This window comes from Mesoplodon mirus (genome assembly GCF_964341445.2).
Source record: "Mesoplodon mirus genome assembly, chromosome: 3".
In the NCBI taxonomy this organism is placed as follows: domain Eukaryota; kingdom Metazoa; phylum Chordata; class Mammalia; order Artiodactyla; family Ziphiidae; genus Mesoplodon; species Mesoplodon mirus.
The window spans coordinates 115,542,248-115,568,367 of NC_138978.1; the positions used below are offsets into that span (position 1 = coordinate 115,542,248).

At 39.3% G+C, this 26,120-nt stretch overlaps 2 protein-coding genes across 5 annotated transcripts in view; both read right to left on the reverse strand.

Moving 5' to 3' along the window:
• Positions 1–726: 726 nt before the first annotated feature.
• On the reverse strand, positions 727–11,621 carry CTSK (cathepsin K). The gene is made up of 8 exons (XM_082612806.1): positions 11,513–11,621; positions 9,816–9,939; positions 9,209–9,331; positions 8,971–9,123; positions 7,273–7,491; positions 3,669–3,834; positions 3,299–3,404; positions 727–1,409 (listed from the first exon to the last, which is right to left on the reverse strand). Exons 2-8 carry the CDS (start codon positions 9,936–9,938, stop codon positions 1,310–1,312), a joined length of 990 nt encoding a protein of 329 aa, XP_082468932.1. The 5' UTR covers position 9,939; positions 11,513–11,621; the 3' UTR covers positions 727–1,309.
• A 1,377-nt stretch (positions 11,622–12,998) lies between these two features.
• Positions 12,999–26,120, reverse strand: part of ARNT (aryl hydrocarbon receptor nuclear translocator) — a 66,188-nt gene continuing 53,066 nt past the window's right edge. For 2 of the 4 annotated variants that reach the window (XM_082616498.1, XM_082616496.1), the window contains 10 exons: positions 24,845–24,919; positions 22,375–22,526; positions 19,662–19,772; positions 19,423–19,495; positions 19,116–19,239; positions 18,822–18,924; positions 18,293–18,440; positions 16,742–16,901; positions 15,790–15,956; positions 12,999–15,032 (listed from right to left, as the gene is read on the reverse strand). In XM_082616498.1, coding sequence (XP_082472624.1) covers positions 14,943–15,032; positions 15,790–15,956; positions 16,742–16,901; positions 18,293–18,440; positions 18,822–18,924; positions 19,116–19,239; positions 19,423–19,495; positions 19,662–19,772; positions 22,375–22,526; positions 24,845–24,919 — 1,203 coding nt within the window. In that variant the 3' untranslated portion in view covers positions 12,999–14,942. Of the gene's footprint in view, positions 15,033–15,789; positions 15,957–16,741; positions 16,905–18,292; positions 18,441–18,821; positions 18,925–19,115; positions 19,240–19,422; positions 19,496–19,661; positions 19,773–22,374; positions 22,527–24,844; positions 24,920–26,120 lie in introns of all 4 variants that reach the window. The other 2 variants (XM_082616497.1, XM_082616495.1) reach the window with 1 other exon arrangement.

Consider the following 26,120-nt stretch of genomic DNA (forward strand, 5'->3'; position numbering starts at 1 on the left):
AAAATGTTTGTTGTAAATGTCCATCAACAGATGAATGGATAAAGAAGAAGTGGCACATATATACAATGGAATATTACTCAGCCATAGAAAGAAATGAAATTGAGTTATTTGTAGTGAGGTGGATGGACCTAGAGTGTGTCAGACAGAGTGAAGTCAGAAAGAGAAAAACAAATACCATATGCTAACACATATATATGGAATCTAAGAAAAAAAGATGTTCATCTCACTGATGAACCTGCAGGGCAGGAATAAAAACGTAGACATAGAGAATGGACTTGAGGACACAGCGGGAGAAGGGGAAGCTGGGGTGAAGTGAGAGTAGCATCTACATATATACACTACCAAATGTAAAATAGTTAGCTAGTGGGAAGCAGCAGCATAGCACAGGGAGATCAGCTTGGTGCTTTGCAACGACCTAGAGGGGTGGGATAGGGAGGGTGGGAGGGAGGCTCAAAAGGGAGGGGATATGGGGATATATGTATGCATATGGCTGATTCACTTTGTTGTACAACAGAAACTAACACAGTATTGTGAAGCAATTATACTCCAATAAAGATCTATTAAAAAATAATTAAAATGTTGGTTGAAGGGATGAACAAATAAATGAATTAGGACAAACTGTTTATGCAACAGAATCTCCAGACAAACTGTGAGCACATCACATATAAGGAATATGTTTTGTTCATCTTTTTGTCTCCAGCACCTAGCATGGTATCTGACACAAAATGAATGTTTACTAAATAGCTATTTATTAAATTAGAGATAAGTGATAAGTACAGTTTACTTTATAAATGCAAAGAAGGAAAAACAAAACACATTTGTTGTATCATGTAACCTTGTACCAAAGATTTATGAATAGATTTATTAATGGGGTGGAATTTCTACCTTGAAGATATAGAAGTAAATGTGGAGACTGAGAAGTCAGGTCACCTTAGTCCTCTAGAGTGGTTAAAGCTAACTAGTCCCTGTGAATGAGAATCTAGTCTAGCTGAAGATCTCTAGCCTCTATTTACACAACATTGGCCCCAGGACAACACAGTCAGGGCAGGCTGTGGTCACATCTCTTAGCCTAAGAATGCATACCTGTTAGGGAAATTTCCTATTTCTAATGAAAAAATAAAGACCTTGGGTGGAGAGAAGAAAAGTAGTAGGAGTGTCACTTGAAGCACAAACAAACATGGAAACTGAACAATCTCTGTATCATTACATCTTCTTCAAGAAAGGCACACCAATTCCCTTCCAAGGTATATCAGTATGTTGCACCATTGTGGAAGGAATGGAAGAGCAGGATGGGGCTGGCTGGCCGAAGTCACATCTTGGGGAAGCTGGCCAGGTTGGCAATGCCACAAGCGTTGTTCTTATTCCGGGCCATGAGGATATAGCCTTTGTTTCCCCAGTTTTCTCCCCAGCTGTAGGACCAAGCAAGGAAAATACTTAGTACCCTCAGTTTATTCAATAAAACATTTACTGAGTATTGTACCAGAGTATAGGTACCGATGTTTTACAAAAATGAATAAGACAGTTTTTACCTTTAAACAGTTTAAAGTCAAGAAATGGAGGCATAGTGCTATAGGAGAAATATCTTCTGACCAAGGGGATCAAAAAGGGCTTAACAAAAAAGGTGGCATTTGAGCTGAGCCCAAAGGCGGATAGAATTTGGACCTGTGGAAATGGAAGCCAGCAGGGGAGTGTGAAATGAGTAACAGAGGCAGGAAAGCAAGGGACATGTGTTAGGATCATGTAGCTGAAATACAGGGTGCTTGATGTAGTGGGAGATCAGGTTGAGTGATCTTTACTGCCAGGCTAAAGAGTTTGACTCTCTGGCCCATGATAGTAGAGGAGACACTGCAGTTTTCTGATTGGGAGAGTAAAATCATTCAACTTGTGTTTTATGAAGAGTAATCTTGAAAATGTGAGTCTAGAGCATAAGAAAGAGGCAAGAGAGGCTGAAGCTGGTGATCTTGGTTTCATAGAAGAAATGAATGAAGCTATGAGAATTGATGAGATTGCTAAGGAGACGAGTGGAGAGACTGGAAGATTAGATACAGGTAGAAAAAGACAGAGACAGACAGAGAGAGGGAAGATTGGTCTATACATCTTCCTAAATTGTTTTCATGAGTTTTTTGTCCTTTCTCCCCAACCAGAAAATTCACCAGTTACCCGGTACATTTTACTTAAGACTTTTACCCTACCACCGTTCCCTTCTCCAGGGGTCCCCAATGATCCTGATCCTGCCTAGGTGTGTCCTTTATTCTTCCCAGCTCTCTTGGCACTTGATCAAGAAAGGACAGGGTAAGTGCTTGGGCTGGGAGTCGAAAAAGGGAGAACACAAGACAGAAGCTGTGGGAGAAGGAACATCCTCTTAGAAAGGTGCTCAGGTTCACTCTTAATTGGAACTGTGATATAAAAAATTGCTTCAGGCTTGAAGCAACTCCCAGCCTTACATTCTATCCTGCCAGCCCTCCAGGCAGCAAACCCAACTTGGTTATACTACTGCATTGGCCTGTGCACTCCCCAGAGTCTAGGACCCCTGCTCTTTGGAGGGCACCAAGGACAGAAAATTTAATCAGTGCTACTGCTAGGCTGGTGTTGACCAATGAGGAAAGAAATAGAATAACTACCCTAAATCTGCCCCCCTACAAAGTCACAAGGGGCTAAAGAGAAATGGGGAGCCAACTACTAATAATGTGTAGTTTTATTTGTTCCCAATATAGAGAGGGAAACACTAATTTTTGTTGTTGTTGCTCATATCTACTTTCTGAAAAGCATTTCTCTTCACAGACTTCAAAATCTTTGGCCAGTTCTTATATATGTCTATCCTAAGTGTATCTGGAAGGGCAAAAAGCTGCACAAGAGGATACTAAACTTTTACTTTGTTTATACTGTACCCTACTGCTTATAGACAGACTGATGATGGAAACCTCTGTAAAAAATCAATCACATTAGAGAGAAAAGAAAGAAAAAAATATAATTCCAAAGCTCCTGCTGGTTCTTGGTGCTACTTTATGTTCTCATTTAGCTAGGTCTGTCTTTCTTAGGGGGCTATGAGATCACTGAAAACAGACACCTGCTCATGTGTTTGTGACTAAGCACCTTGGACATATGGCAGCTGCCCAACACATACCTTTAGTATTCTTGTCTGGTCATTAAATGTTAGAATTAATAGCCTCTGATTGGGAAGGTAGAATTGAAACAGCTGAGAAAACTTTCTCTTGATTTAAGAGAAAGAAAGGAATATTGGGAAGTTGGAGTTGAGGGTGAGTGTTAAGAGGATGACATGTAGCGTTCCCATCATTACCTGTTTTTAATTATCCAGTGCTTGTTTCCCTTCTGGATCCCGTATCCCACTGCCAAAACTGCATGGTTCAGATTATCGCTATTGCAGTTTTCATCGTAATACACACCTAGGAAACAAACTATCAAGGTGAAGCTTTCTGCAATCCAAGGGTTGCCCTGTGAGGTCTCCCACTCTAGGAGACCCTCTGTAGAATCCCATCCCAGTCAGGAGGGCTTACGACAGAGATGCTCTGTGCTGTGGCAGCTGTTTCTCCCTGGCAGACTCAGTCTTTATGGAAACAAGTACTGAAAATGCTCAGTACCCTTTGAGAAGCTGCCCAGCCCACGTCATAAGAGACGGTTGATTGTGCTCCATAGGAACAGTGCCTTACCTTTTCTGTAAAACTGGAAGGAGGTCAGGCTTGCATCAATGGCCACAGAGACGGGTCCCACTCGGGCCACTGCCCTCTTCAGAGCTTTTTCATTTCCCTCAGGGATCTCTCTGTACCCTCTGCACTTAGCTGCCTTGCCTGTTGGGTTGTACATACAACTTTCATCCTGGAAAAAAACAGGTTGAAATAGGACTAGGACTAAGCAACAGGCAGTGAATCAGTGAGTGAGGAGTTCTGCCAATGTTTTGGGTGATGTCAGCGCACTAACAGGGGCAGCAGACTAGAGTCTCTAGAAAGGGTCTGTTCTCTGCTCACCATTTTAGAAACTATAAAAAAAAAGAATATGAAAAGTGGATACCTTGTACCGTACACAAAAATCAGCTCCAGGTGGTTTTAAAACATAAATGTGAAAGGAAACACTGTAAAACTTAAAAAAGAGAATATTTTTTAATTTCTACCTCAGGGTAGAGAAAGATTTCTGAAATAAGATTTTTTTAAAAGCACAAATCATCTTCCGGCAATGTAGTATGTGTGATCCTCAGGAGGCAGGGAGGCAGCAGCTGCTGTGTGGGGAGGAGGCCAATGCCAAGCCCCAGCTAGAGGGAGGACATTGGCCCCATGCACATATAACAGGCAAAGGGTTCTGGCTGGACCCTTGCGCTCTCATGAGATAAAAGCACATAACATGACACTAAAACAAATTAATAAAGAACTTAGCAATTTAGCCTGTGAATTTCCAGTGTTATGTTTTGCAGGTCTAGTTAACGATGATATGTTTCATTGTCAAGCCACAATTATGGAATCTAATGGGAACCCATATCAAGGCGGTGTATTCTTTTTGGCAGTTCATTTTCCTACAGACTACCCCTTCAAAACCCTGAAGTTGCATCTACAAGAATACATTGTCTAAATATTAACAATAATGGCAGCAGTTGACATGATATTCTAAGATTACAGTAGTCTCCTGTCTTAATAATTTCTCAAGATTCCTTTGTTATCTGCCATATGATCCAAACTCTTGATGCCTCCTAGTGCCAAAAATTGCATAGATCTACAAGTAAAATAAAATATCTAAGGAATGGATTTGGAAGGATACCACGTGATGATACTTTAAAGTAAAAATAACCTGTATTATGGCTGGAATGAACTTAAATTACTGTATTATCTGGCTGCTGCCCTATCAGATCTCTTCTTTTTTTAAATTTTGTTTTTCTTTACCTCCTTCCATTCATTTACACGTTCATATAAGAAGTTCTTTCAGTTTTGGACAATAACTGCTTTTAAAAACTGTAAAGTAGAAAAGAGAACAGTTGTCCAAGATTCAGAATGTTAAAAATGGAACACATGTTTTATATGGCTAATTCTTCATTTTAATTATTATGAGACCAAAATCATTGCACATTTCTCTAAAATGCTGACGAGATCATTTGAGGGGGTAGGAGAACAGAGATTATAAGTCAATTGCTCCTTCTATTCCAAAATAGGGTTTCAAATGTTATGTAATTTTCCTTTAAATTATTCAGAGTTTCTGAGTTATTAGTTAAACTGTCTCTCAACAAACTGGTTAATATAGTACTGAATAAATGATGCAAGCTGTCAATGGATAAGTGATCAACTACTAGCTCTAATAATATTTAAGTTATGTTTTTAATATAGTTAGACAACCCTTTAAATTGGTTGCCTGGATTAATCAATATGAAAAAAGTTATAAGCGGCATGTGGGATCTTCCTGGACCGGGGCACGAACCCTTGTCCCCTGCAGCGGCAGGCGGACTCTCAACCACTGCGCCACCAGGGAAGCCCAGGATTTATTTAATTTTTTTGATGTCAAGTGACAACAAAAAGTTGTCAGAAGAATATTTGACAGTTTACAAAAGAATATTTTACCACGCCCAGGTTATCTCACTGACTGGCCTGATGTACTCAGAATTCAAAAGCTAACCTTTTAGGACAGCTTCAGTGTGCTGCACATTACGGCAGCAGCCCCAGGGTCAGATATGGACTGGGGACCCAGCAGTTCTGAGAACTGTACACAGAGTAAAGAAAAAGCTTTCCACACACAACCTCCAATTTCTCTGACTTATTTACCTGACAGCTAAAAAACCATAACATGGAATACTAATGGCATGACATTTCTGAAATGCAGTAGTTTTGATGTGGCCAATGTCACAATGATGTGCTGAAGTGACATTACTATGTAGGTTGCTGAATATCCAGTAAAATGGATCTGTTCAGTCATTTACATTAATGAGCATTTTGTTGCAGGAGATACCATTTCAGATGACTAAACACGAATAAATAAAACTCGTTGTTACTGGATTTTTTAAAGGCACAAATTGCAAAAGAAAAAAACTAATAATTTTTCTACCCTAAAATTAAGAACATTTCTGGATTGAAAGACGTCATAAAGAGAATGAAAAGAAAAACAGACTCACAACACACATAGTATTAGTATCCAAATATCTTTTTTAAATTCCTAAAAATCAGTAAAAAAGAGAACACAACCTAAAGATGGGAAAAGATATAAACAGTCAATTCACTGAAGAAGAAATGCAAATGGCCAGATAAGCATACCAATGAAGAGATGAATCAATAGGATTTCTTATACTGTGCAGGTGGGAAATACAAATTTTTCCAAACACTTTGGTAAACAATTTGACATTATCTAGTAAAGAGGAAGATGCACATACCCCAAGACTCAGACAATTCTCTTCCTAGATATTATATTCTAGTAAAGAAATTCTTGTACATGTGCATAGAAGACATGCCTGGGAATGTTTGCAGCAGATAAACAGATCCAACAGATAGATCTTGGCTCTGCTACATAACTAAAGGTGTGAGTTTGAATATGCTATTTTATCTCTTTAAGTGTCAATGTCCTCACCTATAAAGTGAGGATAAGGGTACTTTACAGGGCTTTTATGAGGATTAAATGAGAACATGCACTAAGTACATGGCTTAGCACATGGTAGCCATCATTTGTATTACTCAGACTTGTTATCCCTGCTTCAAAGGCTCTTATTGCAAAGGCCCCATATTATATTATCTATCAACCCCATGTATATAAAAAGCCCTCAGATCTTCTTCCTTTTAGATAAGAAAGATCTTCCTATTACTAAAGGACCTTATAGGAGGAAGTGAGTTGATCTCTAAAACTGCAATAAATATGAAGCAACTTGCTTTTTCTCTCATTTTATACATGTTAGCATGTTAACTTACATAATTTGCTTAAATGTTCCCCATCATTAGCGTACAAAATAAGGCCAAGTGATTCATGAAATTAGCATGGTGGGCCTGGAGATTTGTGATAGGAGTGGAGGAGTTGAGCAGAGAGTTACAGAGACTGACTCAGAGATCTATGGGGTAACCTGTCCTCTGTTTTTCCTTCAGGGCAGAGAGGCAGATAGGAACCATGGTAGCCTAAGCTCCCCAAATTCTTCCAGATTGTGGGAATCTTCTTGGCCTTCTGTGGGAAATTATCCCATCAAGAAGGCTGGATAGGGTAACAGAAAACAAGATTTCTAGACTTGTTTCCGATACAAAATGTCATGCTGGGGAAGGAGGAGCCATTACAGAGCTGTATGACTGCATGGGACAGTCTCACCTGTCCAACATATGGGTAGGCATCTTCAGAGTCAATGCCCCGGTTCTTCTGCACATACTGGAAGGCATTGGTCATGTAGCCCCCTCCACAGCCATCATTCTCAGACACACAGTCCACCAGGTTCTGTGGACTCAGATTTAAGAGTTTGCCAGTTTTCTTCTTGAGTTGGCCCTCCAGGGCACCCACAGAGCTAAAAGCCCAACAGGAACCACACTGACCCTGAAAGGCATAACAGAGAAACTATCAGTCATTGCTGTTCACACTTTTTGTTTCTTCCTTCTACCTGCCTGGTGAAATTCCATATGTTTTATAAATTCCAGCACCTGTCCCCTTTGCTGTGAAGTCTTCCTATTTCCCTTCATTTAACCTTTGTTGCAGTGTTCTATTGCTATTGTTGCTATTGATAACTGTGGTTACTACTGTTACCATTAGCTGTAGTAAAGCAGAGTACAGCTCTTCCTCCAATGAATCCATCATAAATTGAAAATATAGTAAGTCAAAAATGCACTTAATACCCCTAACCTACTGAACATCAAAACTTAGCCTAGCCTACCTTAAATGTGCTCAGTACACTTACGTTAGCCTTCAGTCGGGTAAAACCATCTAACACAGAGCCTATTTTATAATAAAGTGTTGCATATCTCATGTAATTTATTGAATACTGTACTGAAAGTGAAAAACAGACTGGTTGTAAGTGTATTGGTTGTTTACCCTCGTGATCATGTGGCTGACTGGGAGCAGTGGCTCTCTACCACAGGCCAACATCAAGAAAAGGTTTCGTACCACATATCCTAGCCTGGGAAAAGATCAAAATTCAAAATTTGAAGTACAGTTTCTATGGAATGCCTATCGCTTTCACATCATCATGAAGTCAAAAAATCATAAGGTGAACCATCAGAAGTTGGGGACCATCTGTACTGGTTTTGCAACGCACTAGATTTGTAACCTTGGGTAAATTACTAAACCTCTCTGTACCTCACTTTCTTTATGTGAAAACTGTGGATAATAACAATATACTTAATGGAATTATGAGAATTTAAAAAGTTAATTCATGTAAAGGATGAATTATTATGTGTAATAATAATAATCTCTCAAAAAGTGCTAGCTATTATTATTAGTGTTTGTTCAGCTAGATTATACATTTTTCTTTCTTTCCTGTTCTATTTTTTAAGACTGAGGATTTCTTGAGGACACAGGTTATATCTTAGTCATCTTGAATCTCTACTGCCTAGCACTATATCTGGTAGGTTCTGAAAAAAATGTGTTTGTTGAATGAATGTTAAATCAAGTGTTCATCTGGTGGATAAAATCAGCCTTGTTAAGGTTGTGGGAAAACTTACATTCTCATGCTGGTAAGAATGTAAGATCGTACAAACTTTTTTGGAAAGGATTCTGTGACCTACTGATTCCAATTTTGGGATTTGTTTTGCATAAATATTTGTATATATCCACAAAAATATATGCACACAGGTGCTTACAGCAACACTTTGTAGAAAAGAAAAAACAGAAATAACCTAAATGTACAAAAACAGATGATGAGTTAAATAACAGAATAGACTTTACTCTCTTAGCAGGGGGAGAGGTAACTTAATTCTTTGCCCTCTTTTCCTGATGCCCTCCTACCTTAAGAACAAAGAAGCAGAAGAAGGGAGAGGTCATGCCAGTTTCCATACCCACACCCAAGAGGAAGGAGGGTACCTGGTTTTTGACAGGAGTAACATATCCCTTCTTCCGATAATCAACAGAGTCTGGGCTGCCTTCCCAGTCTGGGATATAGAGGGTGTCATTACTGCGGGAATGAGAGGGGGGTATTTTGAGTCCAGTCATCTTCTGAACCACTTCTTCACTGGTCTGGGACGAAGAAGAAAGAGGCCAGGCATAAGCAGGGAACCAAGACAAACAGGGCAGGCAGACCAGGAGCAAAGGATCAACTCACCATATCCCCCAAATGGTTCATGACCAGTTCATATGTATGGACACCAAGAGAGGCCTCAAGATTATGGATGGAAATATGCTTCAGGTTTTTTTCCCAAATTAAACGCCGAGAGATTTCATCCACCTAAACAGAGAATAGTCAGTATTGGCATAGACTGTGTCCTGTGTACAAAGTTATCTACATAATACTGTGGAGGTTTCTAGAAGAGATTAAATTTACAATCATAGAGGGTTTACAATCCAGTTGGGGAACTGACCATGGGATTATTAAGAGCATGCAAAAGAAATATATAAAACAAATAATAGAATGCAAAGCTCTGGAGAGACATATAGGGAAAAAATTGCTTATGGATTAATAGCATTAATCTGAGAAGGCTTCCCAAAAGAGAAATATAAGACAGTTATGAAGAAAAGGAAGGATAGGACTTGATGGAGGGTGAATTGAGGAGTAGTAATGGAAAGTATATGTTAACAGTTAGGGACCAGGGGCAGGTTTGCTTGGTTGTAGTGGTTAAAGTATTGGGGTTGAAGAAGGGAGTCTGGAAGCTAGGATTAGATGTCTCAGGTTCCAACCCTCCCACCATGTTCCCCTCCAGGTTCCCAGGCACCTTGCTGTTATACTGCTTTCTGTAGGTCTTCTTCCATAGCTCCCACTGGGTGTTCAGCATCTCCTCGGGGTACAGAGCAAGGCTCACCACAGGCAGCAGTAGTAGAACCTTGAGCCCCCACATCCTGGAGAAGGGGATAATTAGGGGACACTCTTCTATTTGCCCAGAGGTTCCTAACCCGGCTTGGGATGAGGAAATAGCTGGAACCATATTCTCAAGACAGGTGGTTCTTAACCTTTGGTATTCATAGACTCCCATGACAAGCTAATAAAAATTTTCAACCCACTTTAGGCCCTCTTACCAGAAAAATGAATGCACACACAATAATTCTGGGGAGTTCATGAACCCGAAGTTAAGAACGCCTTCCTCTGGACCACGAGGCAGAGGAAAACTAGGCTTTACAAGGAAGGTAGACAGGGATTGAGGATGACTGATAAAAACAGTGATAGTCAGGAGGGTTCTGGGTTTGGGTGGGATGCTGATACATCTGGTTACAAGTATTTTGACCTAGGGAGATTCCACACACACACACACACACACACATACACACAGATACACTTGCACAGATAACCAGCAATGCGGTAGAAAATGGACAATCAGGATGGGACAACACCTGTCTGCTCCAGTGTCCCCAGCAGACTTGGAGGAGATAGACAAGGTAAGTGCAGGGTGGGATGAGTGGGGCCGGAGAATACACAAAGGAGTGATTTTCAGCTAAGTTTTGCTTCCTGATCATTTCTTCAAGGCATTCTTTTGTTTCTTGCCTAAATTCTGATACTTCTCCTGATCTTGCCAGGAGAGGACAAGGGAAAAGCTGACAGCATTTCCTATTCTCGAACTATGAGTTGTTTACTGTCTCCTCAGTCTTCTTATGCATTTCTTCCTCCTTTCTCTTCCTGCTCCTTCCTCAGGCAGGAAACTGTCCTAATCTCAACCAGCTGCTGTGGGCAGGAAAGTTTTTCTTTCTTTTTCTGACCCAAAACCCCACAAAACCTCTGTGACTGCCTCACAGGACAAAAAGCCTCAGAACCAAAGTTTGTTAGAAGAAAGTAAGACAGAAAAGCAATGTTCTGTGATTATTAGATACACAGCTTTTCAGAAGTTTACTCTAGCTTCATTCACTTCTCGCAGTGTCTTGCTAATTTCATGTCCTCCATTTTAAGAGCAAGTTAGTCTGCATCAAGTCACACAGCTTGCATAAATTTTGAATTTATAGTCCATTTTTGTGTAATCTTTGCAAACTGGCAAAATGTCCAGGAGGACGTTTAATATCTGGAGTGTTAAGGGCTTTGGGATGTCTCAAACAGTAGGAAGACCTTACTGAGCTACCACCTCCCTGCACCACTCCTCCCTGCTAGTAAGTTAACCCTTTTGGTACCTGCCCACCCCCCCCGCACGCCCCCCCCCAAAAAAACCAACCCTGAGAGGTCACTCCTTGAGGGATGGGTAAAGGATGCCCTATATTCTTTGCTTTCACTAATAACCATGTATATATATACACAAACCATAAAAGGAGTCCTAAAGATTTCCAGGCAGATTTTACTTAGCCAGGAAATAACCTAAGGGCATCACTGTTTTCATCTGCAAAGCCTATAAAGTTCATTTTGATCCCCAAGTCACTACATTCCTAATATTCCTAAAAATGGAGAACTGAAAGGAATGAGAAGCTACAAGATCTAGAAAGTTGAAAATGTTACCTGCTGATGGGGATCTGTTCTCTGGGCTGTCTCGGCAGAGGAGTGTGGATAATGTGGGCGGATGACTAGGGGTGCTGGATTTATTCCACCAGGATTGCGGAAGTCAACTCTAGCTGTTGGCTGGAAAATTTGGATAGGGAGGGCAGTGGAGATAGAAATGCTAAGAGAGGGGGATTAGGGAGGAGGGAAGGAGGCAGCAGGTTTGTATCGTTTCTGTGTGCGCATGTGGAGCATGTGTGCCAGGGCAGAGAGTTGTTAGGTATTTAGTTTCACGTGGCTGCCTGCCTTTGAGAGCAGACAAAAAAAAAAGACCTCAATACATATTATCCAAGTTGCAGCTTACCTTCTCTTTCGTGGACAGACAAAATATTATTTATTATACTGGGGGATTACAACTTTCCCAGCCCCTTTCCTGTTATTATTCATCTCTCCAACTTTGAAACCTGTTTTCCAATATGTCTGACCCTCACATGAGGGATGAGGAAATGAACACAAAAGGCTAGAAAAAAGTATGTAAGGGAAGTCACAGGCTCCAAAATCATTTGTATTTTATAAACTTGTTGACTAAAAGTTGTCATTGCTTCCAGGCAGGGGAATATCTTTCCCAGACTAACATGGTTTTGCTGAGGAAGGATACATCCAGAAAAGTCCAGATGAAACCAGTTCTAAAAGTAACCATAAACAGTTTCCCTGGTTATTTATGACAGCACTTGAATCAATGCCATAAGCACTGACAAATTCACATGTGACTTGTTGCTAAAACTCTCAGATGGTGGGATGCCTGATGAACATTATCTGTCTCAATTATTAAAATCCCCGATCCAGGTCCAGTCATATGAGCTTCACCAAATGCTTCCCTCAACATCCAGGCATGTGACAGATCATAAGAATCTAGTTCAGTCCCTAAACCACAACCCCAAACATTTTCTTCCATAAACAGATGTGTGCGAAGAGGAAAAGGGGTCCTGGGAACAAAAAGGATAACACATGGGACCTAGAGTCAGTTTCTAGCTGGATTACACACACAGACCCTCAAGAACACACGCTTATGCTTACGGGTTTTTTAAATTTCCTAATGAAACACATTGTCCTAGAGGGAAACTAGGTCTAGACCTGAATAGTTTAAATTTCCGCATCCCTGATTCCTTTAAATCCAGAAGTGCCCTATTGGTCTCAAATCCCAACTTTCCCCCTCTCCCAAGGACTTGGGCAATCCCCCACCCCCATCCCATGGTCAGATGTCTCTGATGATTTTACTCAGAATGAGTCAAGATCAGGAGGACAACCAAGGAATGCTGAGTGATCAGAGCCCTATGATTTCTGATTCCTGAAATTATAGACATACTGTGCTTTTATGTTTGTATATTGGAAGCACAAGCTATGGATTCAACTAGTTGTGGGTGTTTGTTGTTTATGAGCTGGGAAGGAATAATAAAGCCGCAATCAAGATCACACAACACAGGAAAGTTTACAAAAGGAAAAAATATTTTGTTTTAAAATCTTTGCTACATGTCATTATTTTTGCCACTGTAAGGCTCAGCACAGATGCCAGCAGTACAGAAATGGCCAACAAGGAAAAAAAAAGACAACAATCCAAAATAAAACCCTGAAGGAAAAGCAGAAACAAAACCCCCAGAGCATCTTCTCCCGCCCCTCCCCTTCCCCAGAAGCCCTATAACTGTACAATATTATAGTCCTGATCACATTTAAAAACAGCTGATTATTAAAAAACAAGGATTTCATTGGAAACTCAACTTTTTGGTTTCTTAAACTGTGATATAAATATATATGTATATTGTATGTGTGCACATAGAATAAAAAAATAAACTGTCTCCTTTTCCACTCCACTACCTGGCACCAGATTGGAGACAAAAGGGAGGGAAACCTAATGACATTCTTCAGCCTCTCCAAGGCCACCTATGTTCCTCAGTCCCCTATGGCTACATTTAGTATGTCTTCTCCTTATTCAATCTTGCACTTAAGATACTGGCCTGAGCCAAACAAACAAAAAAAAGGCCGATACACATGGCTGTTACCTGAGGAAGGGAAAGAGTGAGAGTAGTAACCTGTATCCGCGTTTATATGGCTATAGTTAATTGCTAAGTGACCCTGTCGGGATGGGAGTCCAGGTCCCATCTATTACATGGATTTATTACACTTGTACTATAAAGCAAAATCCAATCTCAAGATTGGAAAGGGAGCAAAGAGGAAAGAACTATAGGCCCAGAAGAGACCTAAATCTCCGTTTCTTGCAGACTGGATACTTTGAGAATGGTATGAAAGAGGTTACTTTGCAAGAAGGCTTGGTATTTGGTTTAAACTCCACCAGTGAGGATTTTCACTGGGACTGCTAATCCAAGAAGCTGAGTTTCCATGCATATATAACCTCTACAGAACACACATCATATGTGATTCTGACAGAAAAATGCAGCATTATCCTTATGGCCAAGTAGGGGGTTTCTAAAAGTGTTTATCTTGCCAGCCTACTTCTGTAATGTTTGCAGATCTTCCATATAAGGTGAGAGCACCAAAAGCAGGAATGACCCAGCTTTATCACTATATGTGTTCGATGAGAGACCAACGATTTCAATAGAAGACTTTATATATTTGCTTATAGTTGCCTATTGGCTGGGCATAGATATAAGTGCAGCAAAGACATTTATTTAAATATTCTTTGGCTGCAATACTAAGTGGAAAATACCTGGAAGAGTTAACTCCTTAGGACTCTTTAAAAAACACAAAGAAAGACAAAATCTGGGACAAATTTTGCATAACTCCCCAACAGGGAGAAAGAAACACAGAAACAAATGTGCACGTGCTCATGCACACACATGTGCACATGCATGCACACATGCACGCACACACACACTCTCTCTCTTTCCTTCTCTCTCTCTCTCACACTTCCTTACACATGTTTCTTCCCAGAGGAATTGCTCACAGGCAGCAGAAAGAGCCTATGTTCACTTCCTAAAGCCCCATGTATACCTACCATGCTTCATGGTCCTCAAACATGAGGACATTTCTCCCCTCCTCCACCTTATTGAGAATTTCTTTCCAGAAATAAGCCATAGTATCCAAGGCAAAGAGTGGATGCCAGGTTCTCTAACCTGCCCCTTGACCCAGCATAAATCATCTCTGCACAAAATTTCTGGTCAGGAGACATAAGGAAAGGCATTCTTAACCTTATCCAGTCTCAATTTTTCAAAGGGTCCCCAAAGCCTTGAGGATTCACTCCATTTCTTCTATAAATGTTATTTCAGAGAGAAACAAGGAAGACAAGGGAAAGGTCAGAAGGAAAAGGGGGTATACATCAGGGGTGAGGGAAGGGAAGGGAGAGGAACTTTTATTCTGTTTATAGTAAGATTTGCTTTTTAAAAACAAATGGTGATCTTTTTTTTCTCCCCCACCCCTTATCCTCACCCCAATAGTTCTATTCTGAAAAGGAGGGAAACATAGTCAGATCAGGAAATTCTTCATTGTTGTAACTGTTGCTCTGGTCTCCCAGCATGGACAGCATCTCCTAATAAGTGAAAAAGAATAAGTTTGGGTCACACACCTTGATCCTTTACATTTATCAAGCTGCCTCCCAACATTCCCCTGAACTGTCATCTCTGGCCCCAGAGAGTTTCTGCTGTGCTGAGTTCTCTTAGCCTTCCTTACTCCCAGCAACACTGACTCCTTTAGATGACCTTTTTTCCTAGTTCCTTCTCTGTCTTTCTCCTACAGTTCCACATTTTCCCTCTTTTCTAGACCTCAGTATTTTCAAAAGGAGAAAAATCTGCTTGTCACATTTCATAAAACCCCCCTCTGGATACATATGGAGTATCTCTTATCCTATTATGTTTTCCACCAAAACCTTGTTTTGCCTTCTTTCGACCTGTGTTTTAAACTAAGCTCCTCCTTTGTCCCACCTGAGATTACTCCACTGACTCTTGCAGTCCCCTCAGGATGTATGTAAATAGACCTTTAGAGCTGTATTCAGTATTTTTATACCTAAAGTACTATCAAGTGGGCACATGGTTCTCCGTGAATGGGCCAAAATTACTTTTTTTGATGTCTTCACATGGCGCTTCACATCACTAACGATGGTCTGGTTAAAGGCTGTGCAGCACACTAAGTTCACAATCTTTTCAATTAATGACATCTATTCCTATATGTCTTTTCTTCTCTTCTTACTAACCTCAATCAAACACCTGAATCCATGTGTGCTTTCTTCTGTCTCTCCTCCCTGACTCTCTCCCAGTTTCTGGTTTTCTGAAGTCTGTTCACCCTCTCACCTGGAAGACCTCTGGCTGGCCAGGTTGCTGTGCTGATGGCTGTTGAACATGTTGCTCATTAGAACTTGAACGATGATGAGGCTGCTGGCCCTGCCACTGTGGCCAGACACCCACACCCTCTGCTGTCCGTGTCTGGAATTGTCCTGCAGTCTGTCCAGTCTCAGGAGCTAAAAATACAGCAAGGAAGAATACACAACTTCAATCTGCTAACTCCACTAGAGAGGAGAAACTAGCATATCATCACATGCAAATCACTGATTTTACCTAGACACTTTCTGCCCTTCTTTCTGCAAGTCAATGCCTCTTCTATTTCAAACCCTGGTCTCAGATTCACTTGTCTTCTCTAGGTACCCTTTCCAAAGAGTCCTTTGCTCATTCAGACTATACTTGCATATTATTAAACTTATAATACTTTACATGCTTTTTGTTATATGTGCTAAAGTCTTTTTCATGTGGGTATGTTTTATATTCCAAATGGACTGTCACCTTGCATTTTCCTATAATTAGGTCAGTACAGCTGTGACAAAAGCAAGCCATTTTAACTACGAAATTCTTTCTCTTTTTTTTAAAATGAATTTATTTATTTTATTTATTTATTTTTGGCTGCGTTGGGTCTTCATTGCTGCGCGCGGGCTTTCTCCAGTTGTGACGAGCGGGGGCTACTCTTCGTTGTGGTGCACGGGCTTCTCATTGCAGTGGCTTCTCTTTGCTGTGGAGCACGGGCTCTGAGCACGCGGGCTAAGTAGCTGTGGCTTGCGGGCTCTAGAGCGCAGGCTCAGTAGTTGTGGTGCACGGGATTAGTTGCTCCGCAGCATGTGGGATCTTCCTGGACCAGGGCTCAAACCCATGTCCCCTGCGTTGGCAGGGGGACTCTTAACCACTGTGCCACCAGGGAAGCCCAAAATCCTTCCTCTTTAGTGGTGTGATTTTTCTCCTTCTAGTCTGAACTCACCAAAGTTGGATCCACGATTGGTGAGACTTGGGTAGGCAGCGGCACCAGGTGATGCAGTGGAAGCTCCAGGGAGGGACATGGGGCTGAAGGAGGATGGAGTCTGAAAGTTGCCTACACCAAATTGGGAAGAACGAGTCTTGGCTGTAGCCTGGGTAGCCACCTGCTAAAAGAAAGAAAGGGGTAGAGAGCAAATGGAACATTAACATTATTGCACAGGCCATTCCTGTGAGAGTTAACGTTACCTCTGTCAATCACTGGATTCTTTTTGTGGTTTTTTGTTTTGTTCTTTTTTTTTTGCGGTATGCGGGCCTCTCACTGTTGTGGCCTCTCCCATTGTGGAACACAGGCTCCAGATGTGCAGGCCCAGCGGTCATGGCTCACGGGCCCAACCGCTCCGCGGCATGTGGGATCCTCCCGGACCGGGGCACGAACCCGTGTCCCCTGCATCGGCAGGTGGACTCTCAACCACTGTGCCACCAGGGAAGCCCTCACTGGATTCTTTTGAGCCAAGCTCATTACTTATATGCCATTGTATATTTCTTCCAATTAAATCCCAATCTCCCTTGGCACTATTTTTAGACACTTGTGATAAATTGCAAAAAACAAAGAACCATGGGATTAGTAACAGTACACATTTAGAGTTGTGAAAATTAAATGAAAATGACTTAAATGAAAGCATTTTATAAACTGTAAAGTTATATATAAAAACTAGAGGTATTAATAATAGTATAGCATTATATAGAGAGAAAAAACACTTTGTATCATTTTATTTAGTCTGGACCACATTTGTTTGTTCCTAATGATGGTTTTTTTTTTTTTGGTAACTAAACATTTTTCTCACTACAATAGTAATGCATATGCACTGTGGGATATTTTCAAAAGGAAGGAAAATAAAAAGGAAATAATCATCCATAATTCTACCACCAAAGACCCATGGTTAACATTTTTGGATAACTTCTTCCAGTTTTTATTTTCCTATGCATTTGTTATACAATGACGTCATACTGCATATAACAACTCTGGAGCTTACTTCTGGTTTTGGCTTTTTTATTCAAGATATTACTTATGCAATATAAGTATATATCAACATATGACAGGACATTAGCTTTAGCCTTAACATATATTTTAATATATACACATATATACTATATGAGGATTTTTCAACACAATATATATATTTTTTGGTAAATAGATATCACTGTGTATAAATTAGTGATTAATTTTCTCCTTTGTTCCTGTATTTTGTAGCCCTAACCAAAGTGGAAACTTCTCAGAATTTACTCCAAAACAAATCTGAAACTGAAACCTGTTCAAGATGTTTATGAGCAATTTTGATTTAAGGTGAATGTGAAGACCATGGACTCTGAGATGTTTGTATTATCTATGGTTTTTAATTATCTAGCTGCTCCCAATAAAGATAAAAATTGGAAGGAAGGGGATGGGGGGTGGAAAGAAGATGTCTAAGACAGACAGCAATAATTTTACATATGTAGAAAAGCCTAACCAAACAAACAAAAAATACACAAGGGACAGACAGATGAGAAGGTTTACCTGGGCAGAGAAGCCTGGGCGGGTGCTAGGGGTCCAAGCTGGGGCTGCTCCCTGGGTAGGATTGGAGTGGCGAGAAATCTGGGCCAACATCTGCCCTGCAGAAGCTGATGGCTGGACAATGGTTACAGGAGGGGCCAGACCACTATTTCTACGAGTGAACAAATAGTGAGGTAAGGATTAAAAAGGTACATTTATCACAGAATCTAGGAATCACAGGACAATCTAGTGCTATACCTAGATTCCCTTGACTCCTTGGGGTTAAGGAAAACTTGATAACAGAATTTGGAAAAGACGAGAAAGACTGACAGTCACACACTGATCAGGACACACAGAGATGGAACCTAGAACATGGCAACAGGACAGGTGCAAAGAAAAAGGAGGAAGAAAAGCAAGCTTGTCTCATCCCAGGCCTACAAGTTCCACTGCTTTGTCTGAAATAACCAGAGAAAGTTAGGGAAGAATAAAACTTGGATTCAGTAACTGAATCCCTCAGTTGCCAGGTAAAGTAGCACACACATATGGGGCTCACCTGAAATTCTCTGCCGGCCGGGAGGTAGGAGGGAATGTGTTGCCCTGGGAGAATAACTGTTGGGTGGCAGGGACAGTGCTGGAGGAGATGCCTTTACTCTGATCTGTGGACCAAAAGGAGTTGGGGGAGGGCCAGTCAAGGGGCTGTAGTATATTAGTTCAGCAAGTTCCTATTTACTCATGAGGTATTAGGATTAAATGGAAATATACTGGGACACTACTGATTGGGCAATTGTAGGCCCATTAGTAAGTGATGATAATGAGAATTTAAAATGAGAATAAGAAAGAAACATACCCGTATTGATGTTGGAGTAGATTTCTGAAAATCTTGGATCTCTATCTTGGGCAAATAGACCCTCTGACTTCTCGAGGGGCTTGTTGTGTTCTGGCCCTGTGGTTGTCACAGGCTGAACAGAAACCTGTGGAAATACAATGATAAAAATAAGAAGAAGATAAGAAAAAAAAATAAGAAAAAATAAGAAGGTTTAACATGACAACTCAATAACCCTAAAATTCATGTAAAGATACATATATACTCTAACTGGCTCTTAGGGATACTTCTTAAGGAAATGCTCACCATCCTTCAAAGAAGACACACTAACCTGGGAATGATTGTAGCTGGCTAGTCCATCTCTTCCTGGTACCACATCCAATTCTGTTTGCTGTTGCTGCTGCCTATATGTTAAAGGCAAGTAAAGAGAGAAACGGGAAAAGAGATTTTTAAAAAGAATCTGGGGAAAGGGCTTAAAACAAACAAATAAACAAAAAAGTGGGACTGTATATACGGCCACCACCCCAGGCTCGTCACTGCTCAATAAATGATTCTTTGACCATTTCTCACCTGGGTGCCAGCTGCCCTGAGCCCATCTCCAGGGATAAATTAGCTGTGGGACCTAGCTGTGGCCTCTGGATTGTGTTGGGCAGTGTAGGCCGTGGTTCCTGGCTAGAGTTCCTAGGAAAATGAAGAGTAGAGAGAACAAAGAAAAAAAAAGTATCTGACTCTGTTTGTACATAAGACATTATAGATTCACCTGTACATGGGGTAATCACTGATAAATTCCCCTTTCAAGTCCAATCCTACGATAACCTGTAACTTCAGATTCAGCAAATAATTCACACTACAGAAAACATGGTACAAATAGAAACTATGTCCTATGGAACAAGAGTTCATCCTGTTTGGGCTCTAACTCCTTCCAGGTATTCAATACCTAGTCGTTGTGGATGTGTGTATGTATATGTTGTATATCCATATATTGTGTTTTAAAAAAAGCATAAGTAAAAAACTGAAAGTACACAATGAAACATTAACAAAGACTATTTCTGGATAGTGAGAATTTTTTTCCTTCTCTTTACTATTTTCAATACTTTCCGAACTTTCTACAAAGAGTATTTATTACAAAATAAAATATTAAGAGTCAACTAAAACTTACTGTAGTGGGAAAAACTTGTAGTATGCAAAAATGGGGAAAGCCATTATTTCCAGGAACAACTTCTTAAAAAGACTTAAACATTTCAAAATTTAAGCAAAACAGAAACACAAAACAGTTGTTGTTCTGTAATATAAAGATACAAAATCAAAAACCCAAAAAACTACAATGACCTGAGCCTTAAGTTAATGAAAATTTCTAACTGAATCCACTCTGTTATACTAAAATTAATTAGCAAAGAACTAAACTTTACAAGCCCTAAAAGTTGAATTGGAGGACAGAGACTCAATGTTGTCACCGATATTATTCACACTTGCTAATTAGTTATAATCAGATCTTCACACGTGGGTTTAAGGCCAATTCTACACAGATAGATTAAATGGAAAAGAAGTACCTTGACAACCGACACCCACTAGGATGGGTACAATAAAAAAAGACAGCAAGAATATGAGAAGCTGGAACTCTCATACATTGCTGATGAGAATGTAAAATGGTACAGCAGCTTTGGAAAACAGTTTGGGAGTTCCTCAAAAGATTAAACATAGAGTCACCATGTGACCCAGCAATTCTACTCCTAGGTATATACCAAAGAGAATAAAAACATATCCACACAGGGCTTCCCTGGTGGCGCAGTGGTTGAGAGTCCGCCTGCCGATGCAGGGGACACAGGTTCGTGCCCCGGTCCGGGAAGATCCCACATGCCGCAGAGCGGCTATGCCCGTGAGCCATGGCTGCTGAGCCTACGCGTCTGGAGCCTGTGCTCCGCAATGGGAGAGGCCACAATGGTGAGAGGCCCGCGTACTGCAAAAAAAAAACCAACATATCTACACAAAAACTAGTACACAAATGTTCATAGCAGCAGTCTTAGTAGCCAGAAAGTGTAAACAACTCAATATCCATCGACTGTTGAATGGATAAACAAAATGTGGTATAACAATACAAAGCAATATTATTTGGCAATAAAAAGAAATGAAGTATAGATACATGCTACAACATGGATGATCCTTAAAATATTATACTAAGTGAAAGAGGCCAGTCACAAAAGAACCATATATTATATGTTTCCATTTATAAGAACAGGCAAGACACAGAATAGAATAGTTGTTACATAGGGCTTGGGGAGGATGACCGTTAATTAGTACAGGATTTCTCTGGAGGTAATAGTTTTTTTGTGTGTGTGGTAATACATGAACAACCCTGTGACATACTTAAGAAACTGTACACTTTAAATGAGTAAACTGTATGGTATATGAAATCTATTTTAATAAAATTGTTTCTTACAAAGCTGAGAAAGTTCAAAGGGAAAAGAATCAAGGAACAGAGAAACAGAAGCTAACAAAAGAGTGAATATAGCTATGCTCTAAAGCAAACTATGGTCTGTGGGCCAAATCCAGTCCATTGCCTGTTTTTGTAAATAAAAGTTTACTGGAACACAGCCATCTTTATTCATTTCATTTGTCTAGAACTGTTTTCATACTATAACAGCAGAATTGAGAAGCTGCAATAGAGACTGTATGCCCCACAATGTTAAAATATTTAGTATCTGGTCTTTTACAGAAAGTTTGCAGATACTTGCTCTAGAAAAATTTCCTGTCAGACTAGAGTGATAAACTGGTGTATAAAACAAAATCCTTTCTAAAAAGGGTTGAAACATAAAGTTGAAATACAGTTGACCCTTGAACAACACAAGGGTTAGGGGCACCAGTGCTCTGAGCAGTCAAAAATCTGAGTATAACTTATAGTCGACCCTCCGTATATGCAGCTCACGTAGTACTGTAGCATTTACTACTGAAAAAAATCTGCATATAAGTGGACCCACACAGTTCAAACTCATGTTGTTCAAAGGTCAACTGACCAAACCCTTCACATTTCAGAATCTAGTCTCTAAGCTACTGTTTGTTAAAATTTTACTCTACCTGTATAAATCAACTATACTCTAGTAAAAAATTAAATTAAAAAAAATTTTTACTCTACCTGGATGAACTACCCCAAATCCTAAGAAGTTGGAAGATGAAGAAATAATGGTGTTTACTACTAGAAAAGTAGAAGAGGAGGTAACCTGATAAGGCTAAGCAGACTTGGCCCGTGAGAAATCCCAACATTGGAAAAGGTCTTTATGGTACATACTTCACATTGGTGTTGGTACAGATGATGTACTCAATTTCATCTGAGTAAGGGTTCTGGAAAGTAAAAGAGCTGGTTCTCATCCAGAGCCATTCTCGGTTCTTGGACCGAAACCGGAACATGACAGATAGCACCTGGCCTTTTAACTTCACCACCTGAAAAAGTTTTCATGCTATCAGTTGAAACCCACAAAAAATTTCCTTTAGACATTTACAACCTTAAGATCCTTGTGTCACTGTCCTTGAAGTAACAGTCTCTAGCAATGTTACTAACAAAACAACATTTTATTGTTTTGGGGAGTAAAAGTAAGTGACTAAACAATAAGGAGATATATTTATCATGTTTCTTCTCAGAGTCCCAAGCTATCTAACCACTCTTGTCAATATCAAACAGGAGTAACAATTATTCCAGGAGAGAAAAGACTACCTTTCCCCACTCTCTTTGGAAAGTCCCTTAAAGGATATGGGAACAGATGTATATGTATAACTGATTCACTTTGTTATAAAGCAGAAACTAATACACCATTGTGAAGCAATTATACTCCAATAAAGTTGTAAAAAAAAAAACCCAAAAAACAAATAAAAACCAAGTCCCTTAAAGATACACTGATCTAGCAAATTAACTAGGAGTTTATAAGTTTAATGACACTGAACATAGCTTATATGCTGCCCCTCAATCCTAGCTTTTTCTGCCAAGCCTGAGAATTTCTGTTTTCATAGCACCCATGAAGGTTTCTATAAATAAAACTAAGTTGGCTTTAGTTTTGTTTTGCTTTTATTTTTTAAAAGAAAGCAATTTTAGATCATTTTAGTTTCTAATCTCAAAGAACAGAAAATAATCTTTTGAACCCCCTCCTTAACAGTAAAAAAAAATAATATTAGCAGCTAACATTTATTTGGTACTTACTATATGTCAAGCACTAGGCTATGTGTTTTTTTCTTTTTTTTAAGAACAACATTTATTTAACATTATAAACAAGAAATGACATATGAACATCTACATTTAAACAATAAGTAGTCTTTAATACATGTGCTCACTGTATAATATATGCACAATGAACATCATTACATTTGTATACAAACTAAGTACTGGATTTGAAACCTGATTATTACTGTACATATCCATGCCAATGAAGTATAAGCCCAGTAATTCAAAATACCTACACTTTAAATTGCTTTTTAAGAAAAAGTTAAGTGATAACATTTGGTTTAAGTTGTGTTTAAGTTAAGTGGCAGTAACTGCTGACATTACAATCTGACTGAGAAATAACTGTAACAGAAAACGGGACATACTTCACTTAGCAATAATAAAATGGCACAGTTAAAATACATAAATAAAACTTTAAAAAATCAAATGTGAAACAAAGCATGACACGAACCAAAATGGGAAAAAAAAAGAGAAAAACAACCTTCATTAGAAATAGCAACTAAATTTATGTACTGAAAAGCAAAAAGAAATACAAATCCATGTAGACATAAGAAACATCAAAATCTAGAAATCAGCAACTAGTAAGCAGCAACTAGACTGCACATTAAAAAGTACCTTTGCTTCTGTACTCTAGTATCATAGCAGCAACTGATGTCAGAATAAAAACCATGAGATTACAGAGTGTATATATGGCCCATTGCTTTGGAATAAACATTTTTCTAGAAGTGATAAAGTGATACTCTGTGGCCCAAAGCGTCAGAATTATGAATTTCATGGATTTAAAGTATACTGTACAGCATCTTCTCGCACTGCCAGAAGTCCATGTCCTCAGCTTTGAATGGTTTCAACAGAAGTCAGAATAGCTTTCCTAAGACTACACTACAAGAAAAAAAAAAAAAAAAGACTACCCATACATGGAATGTGCATGGATGGAACAGGTGATGCTGAGGAATTAGAGAGACAGAGAGACTTTTTACTGCCATTGTCTGATTTCCTCTAGAAGTTGGCCTTTGTGCTTTAAATGCTTTATCTTATATACCCATTGTATCAGTAAAAACACTATTGAGGCTTAAAGAGGAAAACTAACCAGTCTAATACAAAGTAAGAGCTACTATCTAAAGCCAAGTCTGTCCTGAAATTAAATTCGCCAGATGTTTTCAGGATCTAGGGCCTGAAAATAAGAGTTTGCTTACAATTAAGAGCCAACTTTCACTTATCTATAAAAGAACCGTGAAATGAATTTTTCAACTACTATCCACTGTTCAGTGAAGTGTAGAATATTTTAAATACTTTAAAGACAGCCCCTTGGATATAAGACACTGAGTAGCCAAAGCCAAACAAAAATACCTTGAACATTATCCATAGTTTCAAAGTACTGGTCCTTTTCTGTTTCTTAAAAATACAGGTTAAGTACTAAAGAACATAAAACTGCAGGGTCTGCCACAGTACTCGATTAATCAGCAGTCAATAAATATTTGTGGAATGAATGTAGTAATAGATATTAGATTAAAATACTATTCCAATCCAAACCAGGAAAAAAAGTTACCTGTTGGAAGCTGTCTCTTAGAAGCTGCTGGTCTTCAGGATGACAGAATTCTACAATATTCTTTCCTAAGAGTTCCTAAAAGAGAAAAAGAAGAGTAAAATTGACACTTTTATGATCATCTAACTTTCCTGAGCCATTAGCAGGGGACTTGGATTTCATTTCTCTTGCTTTTACCCTAGGATTATGGCTAAGGGGGGGGGGGGAAGACAATCAAAAAAAGATGGAATCTGCTAAACAACTGACCTCTAGAGCATTCTTCTTTTTCAGGATATTGTACATTTATTTTAACTGAATTTTTTACAGATTTGAGGTATAATTTAGATAAACTCACTCATTCTAAATGAACTTTATAATTCTAATTTGATGACCTATAATAAATTTACACAGTTATACAACCATTACCACAATTCAGTTTTAGAACATGTCCACTGCACCCAAAAGTTCCCTTCTGCCCGTTTGTAGTCAATCCCTGCTCCTAATCCCTTGGCCAACCACTGATCTGCTTCTGCTTCTTCAGTTTTGCCTTTTCTATACAAATGGAATCATACAGTAGGTACTCTTTTGTGTCTGGCTTCTTTCATTTAACACAACATTTTTGTGTTCATCTATGAAGTTCATCTATGTTGTTCCATGTATCAACAGTATATCCCTTTTATTGCTCATAAATATTCTAACATGGATATACCACAGTGCGTATCCATTCACTAGTTAATGGACATTCCACTTTTTGGCTATTATGAATAATACAGATATGAACATCTGTGTATAAATCTTTGTGTGAACATATGTTTTCATTTCTCTTGGGTAAATACTTAGGAGTGGAATTGCTAATTTGTAGCAATTAGGTAAGTGTATGTTTAACTTTTTAAGAAACTGCCAAAATGGTTTTCCGAAGTAGTTATACCATTTTACTTATCTACTAACAATGTATGAAGGTTCTGTTTCTCCATGTTCTTACCAATACTTTTTGATGATAGCCATTCTAATGGGCATATAGTGGTATCTCATTGTGGCTTTAATCTGTACTTTCCTAATGACAAGCAACTATTTATATGTCATTCATATTGCTTCTTTGGTGAAATGTCTATTCAAATCTTGTGCCCCTTTTTTACTGGCTGGTTGTCTTAATGAGTTCTGAGAGTTCTTTAGTCTGGATACAAATCCTTTTTCAGTTATATGATTTACAAATATTTTCTCCCAATTTGTGGCTGGTCTTTTCACTTTCTTAATGATGCCCTTTTAAAAGGGCAAATTTTAACTTTTATGAAACCCAACT

Bases quoted from the DNA above. Each gene is read 5' to 3' on its own strand.
- CTSK (XM_082612806.1), bottom strand. From the start codon at position 9,938: ATGTGGGGGCTCAAGGTTCTACTACTGCTGCCTGTGGTGAGCCTTGCT. The intron at 3,835-7,272 runs GTGAGACTGTCC...GTTTTTTTCCAG, and splicing joins CCTACCCATATGTTGGACAG to GATGAAAGTTGTATGTACAA. The intron at 1,410-3,298 runs GTAATGATGGGA...TTGGTCCTACAG, and splicing joins CACTGGATAATTAAAAACAG to CTGGGGAGAAAACTGGGGAA.